General features: G+C 42.6%; 1 protein-coding gene across 4 annotated transcripts in view; it reads right to left on the reverse strand.

Annotated features, from left to right (window-relative positions):
* Positions 1–8,688, reverse strand: part of ap2a1 (adaptor related protein complex 2 subunit alpha 1) — a 57,589-nt gene extending 48,901 nt beyond the window's left edge. For all 4 annotated transcript variants that reach the window (XM_059640424.1, XM_059640423.1, XM_059640422.1 and 1 more), the window contains exon 1: positions 8,490–8,688. In XM_059640424.1, the coding sequence (XP_059496407.1) occupies positions 8,490–8,556 (67 nt within the window). In that variant the 5' untranslated portion in view covers positions 8,557–8,688. The remainder of the gene's footprint in view (positions 1–8,489) is intronic.
* Positions 8,689–8,764: the final 76 nt, after the last annotated feature.

Consider the following 8,764-nt stretch of genomic DNA (forward strand, 5'->3'; position numbering starts at 1 on the left):
GAATTCGATAAAAATCTGGAATTATGAGTCTAATGATGATCATGATTCCACTGCCGATTGTCAGGAAAAACACATCTGGTTCACTAATGCCCTTTAGATTAGATTCCCTATAGTGTGGAAACAGGCCTTTCGGCCCAACAAGTCCACACTGCTCCTTGAAGCACCCCACCCAGACTCATCCCCCTATAACTGACTCACCCCTGAACACTACGGACAATTTAGCATGGCCAATCCACCATAGCCTGCACATCTTTGGACTGTGAAAGGAAACCGGAACACCCGGAGGAAACCCACACAGACATGGGGAGAACGTGCAAACTCCACACAGACAGTCATCCGAAGCTGGAATCGAACCCGGGTCCCTGGCGCTGTGAGGCTGCAGTGCTAACCACTGAGCCACCGTGCCGAGAGAAAGAAACTGCCATCATTACCTGGTCTGACCTACACATAACTCCAGACCCACAGTAATGTGGTTGACAATTAACTGCCCGCTTCACATAGGGATGGGCAATAAATGTTGGTCAAGCCAGCGATATCCAAATGAATGAATGAATTTTTGAAAAAGGCATTTGCAAATTCTATGAAAAAGCAGTGGCACTGGAAAGGAGGTGGTAAGAGTGACACACTCTCTCCTAGTTCATGAAGTCAACAACAGCTTGCATTTAATGTAAAATTTTATAACACAACAAAAATCTCAAGGAGCTTAAGCAGTGATTACCCAGTCAAACAAAGACTAACACAGCGCCACACATGGAGTTTTTTGAAAGGCAGGCAAAAGTTTGCTTCAAGATTCAGGTTTAAGGAGCACTTTTAAAGTGGAGGAGAGAAATTGGTAGAGGTTTAGGATGAGAATTTATAGCTTCAGGGCCCTCAACAGCTGAAGGCATGACTTAAAAAAAGGCCACAATTGTCAGACTGCAGAAGGTTAATAGGCCAGAGGTAAAAAATTAATTCTCTATCTTGAGTCAATTCCCAATGATGGTGGCTGTAGACCATATGCTGCCTCCAATCAAATAGCATTACATAAATAGGACAACTGAAAGGGAGATGTGTCAGGAAAATGGAAAAATACTTCCCAAATGCATTGGGTGTAGCCTTTCTTATACATGGACTAAGGCACGGGGAGGGATAAAATGGAGAGAATTTTAAACAGCAGTAAACCAGCCACAGGTGCACTCGTCTCTGACAATAAGAAAGAAAATGTTTCTTCTCAATTTTCCTTAAATTTGCAGGAGAGCAGGTGCATTCCATCCACAGAATCCCTACAGTGTGGAAGGAGGCCATTTGGCCCCTGTACCTTAACCCTACACATCCCACAGCTAACCCACCTAGACTAGACACTATGGGCAATTCAGCATGGCCAATCCAACTAATCTGCACATCTTTGGGCTGTGGGAAGAAAACCAGAACACCAGGAGGACACACACAAGCACCAGGAGGAAGCCCACACAGACACAGGGAGAACACCCCATCAAATGGGTGAATACATCTGCTAAAAAAATGTTAAACACAGAAAATGAAGTGAAATGCTAGGACCCTTGTGCAAGATACCAAGACAATGAGGGGGGAAAAAATTAGAAAGATCCAATAATTTAGTAAATTGTGATTAAGTGGCACTGTGTGCAAATTTTAAAACCAACCCTAGATTATTTGCCTGCTCCAATGACATTGGCAGATCATTTAGGCCAACACCTCACTGTAATACTGAGGAACTGTTGCATTGTCAGAGGTGCTGCTTCTGAGAAGAGATGTTAAAATGAGGTCCTGTTTGCCTGTTCAGGAGAACTAACTGGAAGCCATGCACGTGAAGCACTTTGAACCATGTATTTATTCAAAAATCTGTAGATAACAAGAGGAAGGAAAAAGCAAGCAAGATAAGGTATTGCAGTTTCAAAGTCCCAAGTTGCAAGCACAGGAACTTGGCACAATGAGTGAAAATTTCAACATCACAGAGTACACAGGGAAAAGGAAGGCTGTGCTGATTGCCATGTCAAACAGCTTTAGGGGGAACAAGGGAAAGTGCAGTGAAAGTGTCAACAGCTGGCTGCTTGCATACAGAGTTAAAATAATCTGCACCAAACAGATGCCAGCAGCCAATCTGAGCAAGAACATGTTTAATAAAGAAATTCTATTGACTCGTATAACAAAACAAAATGACAAAAAGGATGACTTGCATTTATATAGCATCTTATCACAAAGTGCAGAAACGTCTTGTGTTCCCTCATACGTTCAAGCAATTCCACCAAGGCTGGAGTTTCAAACATTTCAAGTAGTAAAATCCCAGAGCTAACCATGGGATAATCTTTAGTTTGACATTCTATTCCTTCAATACTATACTGAAGTCTCTTTCAAATATTTAAGATTTGATATGTTTGAGGGTAGACACAGAGGTTGTTTCTCCCTAGTTGTAGAGCATAGCTCTATGAGATCTAATCCCATGATAATGAGAAATTTCTACACTCGGAGTTATGGATCCTTGAAATTCTCCACTCCAATTGACTGTGGATGCTCAGTCATTTGGTATATTCTGGTTGGAGAAAGACTATTTAGAGATTAAGCAACTAAAGGGTATGGGAGTAGGGTGGGAATGTGGAATGTGACCAGACATTATCTCATTGAGCAGGCCCAACGGGCGTTCTGCCTACTCGTAGTATTTTAATGGCTTGACCTGTATTAAGAGTTCTGGTTCAATATACAAAGTATTATTTCAATACTGCTTGTGCATTCAAATAAAAAAGGTGTACAAGTTAAAAATACTGTCAGCTTCCCCAGTAACCTGCCTAGTTACCCATGTGATAAGGAACACAATGTCCCTATTTCATGGTGTGATAGCACACACACACAAATGATTCAAGCTCCTGGGATAAACAGTAAATGGGGCCTTTCCAGTCAGAAGGCACTAAGTCCATGGCCAGTGCTGATCTAACTGAGCTGAACTCAGGCGACAAAGGTGCTAGAAGTAATTTCTGAGATTCCTGGTCAACGTCAGTAATGAAACTGCACAGAGAGCTGTTGAAAGCAGTTTATGTAGGGATGATTGTTACTAACAGAGTCTCCAATAGTTTAATCACTACCAATAAGAATGGCCGAGGATCAGTCATGAAATGGGTTCGCTAGCGGGGCAAGAAGAACTGCATCCCAATAGGAGTCCACACCGTCAGGTTAAAAAAAGGGAGTAAAAAAGTTGGAGGGGGGTAATGTATTCCAAAAAATCTTTTACAGGGAACTTTTCTTCTCAAGCATGTACTTTAATTTGGCCACCTAAGCCAAAATGATCATCCAACCGTCTCACAATCAAACACATGTTCTTACAAAGCCCTGCCTACAACCCAGCAGCAACCTCTATCTCATTGGCAGCAACACCCAAACCAAATTTTTCCTCACGTCTGCAGATGCGCTAATGATATTCAAAAATCCAATCTCTAATCACGTTCCCCAACTATCAAATAATTTGTTTGCAGATATTTGTATTTGTCATTCATTGATGTAATCGTGTCATGCTGTAGTTACGTCATTCTGCCAGAGGTGACACTGTGGCATCACTGCATCAACCTTAAATTCCTATCAACTCTGCCTTCAAAGTGCACCAATTTAACCACAAGTAATACATAACCAAACTGAATATAATTTTAATCTGGGGACCGAAAGGCATCTACTCGCCCAGATTCCTTTTAGCACACTAAACGTGAAGGCTGTATAATGTCACAAGCAATCGACAAGAGAATTTACATGTGCATTTGCCTTACCTTAAACCTTAAATTTTAAGTCACGATTTTTAATACCTACAATTCCAACCCATTTCCTTGTTCAGAATTTTTAAAAAAGCAATCTCGGTGTCAACTACCTTTATTTCCTAATTCTTAACCTTTTTTGTTTTAGCCTGTTAAACCAAAATCCCATTTGTCCTCGCTGGTGAAGGTAAAAGATTCCCATGGCGCTGTTTCAAGTAAAAGAAGTCTCCTACCCAGTACACATACAAATTGCTGCAAATTGAAACTTTTAAAAAAATATTCAGGTCAGTCAAGATCTATGAAGACAAACGGAGTTACCATTCCAGGTTGACGTGTTTTCCTTAGAAAAGAGATGCTGCCAGACATGTGCATTGCTAACATTCCCCTCATCACGATCCCCCAAATCTCTGTGTGCAGGTCAATACTTCTTGCACAAGTAACACAGAAGACAAATCCAGTCACAATGTCTAATGTGTGATTTGTGGGGGCTTGCTGCAATCAAATTGGCTGCCCAATTTTCAGCATTACCCAGCTGCAAACATTAAGGTCAGAAAAGGTGCTGCAGAAATTCAAACCTGTATTTTTATACACAACATTTTACAGACAGGTGGTGTTTCAAATTGTCATGCTGCTGCTCTTCTCGGCTCACGAATGTAGAAAACAAACTCCAACCAGCTAAATAACAGGACCCAAAAAACCGATCCAGAATAATACTGAGGTTTCAACAATAGATACAACTTGCCAATCTTGATCTTTAGTTATCGATGCTGATCGAAACTTTGCTTTTTTCCTGGAGGGGGTGTAGGATTTTCATCAATACAAACTTGTGCCGTCTTAAATTCAAAGGATTGTACACTGCAATCACCCAGTGGGCTTCTTTCAGAAAGCAGAGGGAGATAAAAAGCCAAGAACTGCTCACCAGTGAAGGGACCACTTCACTCAGTTTGTCTGCATTGCTTCTCTTGAACAGCTAACCATTTAGTCCTCTCTGCCAATATTTATCCACTACACAAAACAAGCTTGGTATCAACTCGGATAAGAGACTTAAAACTATCTGGTGAAACAGTCAAAAGCAAGTTCAACATTTCTCACAATGGGATGGGGAAAGGGAGAAGAAAAAGCTAAAGTCTGTGTCTCAATATTTTTAACAGGCAGGCAGGGGCATCATTTAGTCCAGAAATTCACAAATTAAACTCTTATTCTGTGGCATGGTAGCTAAGTTCAGGCAGCAATTAATGAGAAGATGCAGCAGGACATAGGGAAAGACGCAATGTTATTTGTTGCCAGAACTGATTGCCAGGTTTGTGGCAAAATGGGTGTTGGAGTATCAGAGTGAAGAGAGAAACTGTCTGCTAGGCTTCAAGTTCTGATCACTAATTCACGACCCCTGCCCTGATAATTTGCATTTTACAGGGTGGTCAAAAATCAACCACTGACTATCTAAAGACAGCCAGCATGTCAGCAGGGCAAGATGTGGAGGCAGATTTCCTTCCCTAAAAAGAACATTAACATGAGAACTCTGAGAAAGAGTAAGGTATTCAGCTCCTCAACCTGGTTCTGCCATTCAATATGATCATGACTGATCTCATCTCAGTCGCAACTCCACATTCCTGCCCAGTCACCATAACTCTTCAATGCACTACTAGTTAAAAATATCTGTAAATTTATTCAGTGCCTGGCATTCACCACACAAGGGGCTAGTGAATTCCACTGATTCACAATCATTTAAGGAGTAATTCCTCCTCACGTGTTTTAAATTTGCCACCTCTTAGCCTAAAATTATGATCTCTAACCAGAGTGAAATAGATGGATTTTTACAATAAATGATAGTTTCACGGTTACCAACCTGAAATTAGCTCGAGATTTAATGAATTTAAATTCTATCAGCTGCCTTGGTGAGGTACGAGCCCCGTGTCTCCAGAACAGTAGCCTGGGCCTGTGGATCAGTAGCTCAGTGACATTATCGTTCTGTTATTGTTTCCCCTCAATGCAGAATGATTCTCAAGGGAAACAGGGAAAAGTTAAACTCAGAGGGGTCCAGGTCTCACATCAAAGTCACGGTTAATATGAAGGTACAGCAGGCAAAACAGGAAAGAAAACAATATGTTATCTTTATTATTGAAGGAATTGAAGTGAATAATTCCCATGGCAATTGTGTATGCAATTGGTGAAGATCCACTCCTGGTGTACTGCACACAGTTTTTACACCCTCATCCAAGGGAGGACTGCAGCGGCTCAAACAAAAAACCACCTTCACATTATAGTTCTGGTCAACCTGCCACAGGAAGGATATTATTAAATTGGAGAGAGTGCAGAAAAGATTTACCAGGATGTTACAGGGACTGGAGGGTTTGAGTTACAAACGTAGGCTGGAATTTTTACACTGGAGCCTAAGAGGTTGATAGATGACCTCAGAGGTTTATAAAATCATGAAGGACATAGATAGCATGAATAGCAAGAGTCTTTTCCCCCAGTGTGGATGAGTTCAAAACTTAGGGGGCATATTTTCAAGCTGAGAGTAGAAAGATTGAAAAGGGACCAAGGGGTAACCTGTTTCACACAGAGTGTGGTATGTATGTTGAATAAACTGCCAGAGGAAATGGCAAATCTGGGTACAGTTACAACATTTTAAAGACATTTGGGCAAGAACCTGAATAGGAATGGCTCAGAGGGATATGGGCCAAATGCAGGCAAGTGAGATTAGTTTAGTTTAGGAAACTTAGTTGGCATGGACTAGTTGGATCAAAGGGTCTGTCTGCATACAGTGTGACTCTCCAATATAGGCTAGCTGAGCTTGTGATGCACACAACCCATGAAGAAAGCTTTTTTAAAATTGCATCACAGACTCAATCCTAAATGGCTGACCCATTATTTAAGAGGACATATTTCTTCGAACAGAAACTTCTAGATTTTTAGAATTCCACACAGGCGAAGATCTGGATGTTCAGTAGTTCCATTGGCTAAAGACCAAAGTCATGAATTTTGGATAACTGAGGTGATATGACTCGGAACAACTTAGGAAGGTCAGCCAGGACCACAGTGAATGTGGAGAAGGCTCAAATGGTCTACTTCTGCTCGTATTCTTCGTGCTCCCAGTCAGATATGGATTGGCTGGTAAAACACAGTTTGTCACTTAGATTGCTGTAATATTTACTAGAAAAGATACCATCTTTATAACTGTGGACTGAAATCAGCAAATCTCAAACTGTCTCAACTTAGCACTTTAGCAAAATGAAAACTTCAAGCAGCCAGTAGGATGTCATCGTCAACATGAAAAGAAAGCTCGGAGATCTCAGCATTTGAGCAGAGGAAGAGCTAATGTTTCAGACTGATGTCTTCTCATCAGAATTCACGATGAACAGTCATCGACCTGAAACATTAGCTTTGTTTCTCCCTCCACGGAAGCTACTGCAAATTTCTTTGTTATCAGAGTGTCCAAATATTACTCAACTACTTTGGGATTGAGACAATGTTTGTCCTGGTTATGGGGTCTTTTTTAAAAAAAGGTTGCCAGTGAAAGGAGCATTTGTTTGATATCCAGCTGATCATCCATTGAAATTACCAAATGCAGCGTGTTCCTGGTCCTTCGCAATCTGCTCTGTTGCAAAAATAGTGAGGTACAGGTCTGAAACTTAGCTCAGCAAAGATTTGCACAGAAGTGGTAAAGTGTGCAGTCATTAACATTTACCAGTGGTCGCGTAACAGAGCTGTACACATGACTGTGATGTTGGTGGTCAAGGTTCAGTACCACTCGAGGCTATTGTGAAACAAGGAGACAGTGCAACCTGGAATTCTACAATTGGACTGCAGTGGATTTTGCTGCATTGACCAGAAATTTTGCAAGGAAGGCATTCTAAAACGAAGCAACTCCCTTACTGAATTTTGGCTTTCACTGCATTAACCTGAGTAATCAATCACATCCATCTTGCACTGTTCCTCCCAAGGAGCACTCTCTTCATAAAGCAAGCCATCTTAGCGTACCCTCAGTCACTCAGATTCCACTAACGGCTTGTCATTTGTAGCACATACTGCAAAGACATATGCATTCACCTTTCGTGTCCTAGTTAGTGTCCTGGATAGGATTGAATAAGGGATACAAGGAACAAATGCAAGATTAGACACCTGGTTGCCCGCTGCAAACAAATCATGAAAACAGAGGCAACAGAATTTGATTTGCACCCTTGCCAGGAATTCCCAACTTCCTCATCCTGGTTCAAATGGAGTGTGCAGCCCATTGACATGGTACAGCCAGTGACCAGCACACCCAACGCCCACCACAAACCCAAGTGCACAAATGTGACCCACCGCCATCTGCCCACGGTCAACGTCAGGCACAAGCTACCACACCAGGGGGGGGGGGGGGGGGGCATGCAATGGCTGCCCTAACCACCTCAACAATTGGTCATCAGGACCCCCATTTGGGAGGTGGGGGTGGGTCAAGCTTAAAAAGCACTTTCTAGAAATGCCACAGGGATCAAAGGGGATGACAGCACTCTGTGGGTACCCCTTTTCAAAGCCTACCCCACCCAAACCACATTACCTCCAAAACACACATGCATTTATATATACCTATACGTATAGCCTTTGTTTATTAAGGTGATACATTGTTTAGTTAATTAATAAATTTATTAATTCGGATTTTTTTTCCAATCAATGGCTGGGGGGGGAGAAGGCAGATGAATTATAAATGGGCTTTTGCCTGGTCTCCACCCCCTCCTCCCTCCCTCCCCACCCCCAAGCCCATCTGCAACCACTTACAGTTCCGAATGTCCGAGATAAACACCGCCAACCCCCTCATCCCGTCGCCTTTGGACACCGCCGGCATCTTCACGCCTTGACACGAACCACCGCCGCTGCCTGGACCGGGAGAAACAGGCGAAGTGACGCGGGATCGTTTACAATGAAAAGGCCCAACAGCAGCAGCAGGCCTCGGTCCTCCTGTCACTGGGCGCCTGGAATCAGCAGGCCGGAACTGGGCGGGACCACACCGGGGCGGGGGCGCGGAATGGGGCTGACAACACTATCGGCTCCTA

This window comes from Stegostoma tigrinum, chromosome 38, assembly GCF_030684315.1.
Source record: "Stegostoma tigrinum isolate sSteTig4 chromosome 38, sSteTig4.hap1, whole genome shotgun sequence".
NCBI lineage: Eukaryota > Metazoa > Chordata > Chondrichthyes > Orectolobiformes > Stegostomatidae > Stegostoma > Stegostoma tigrinum.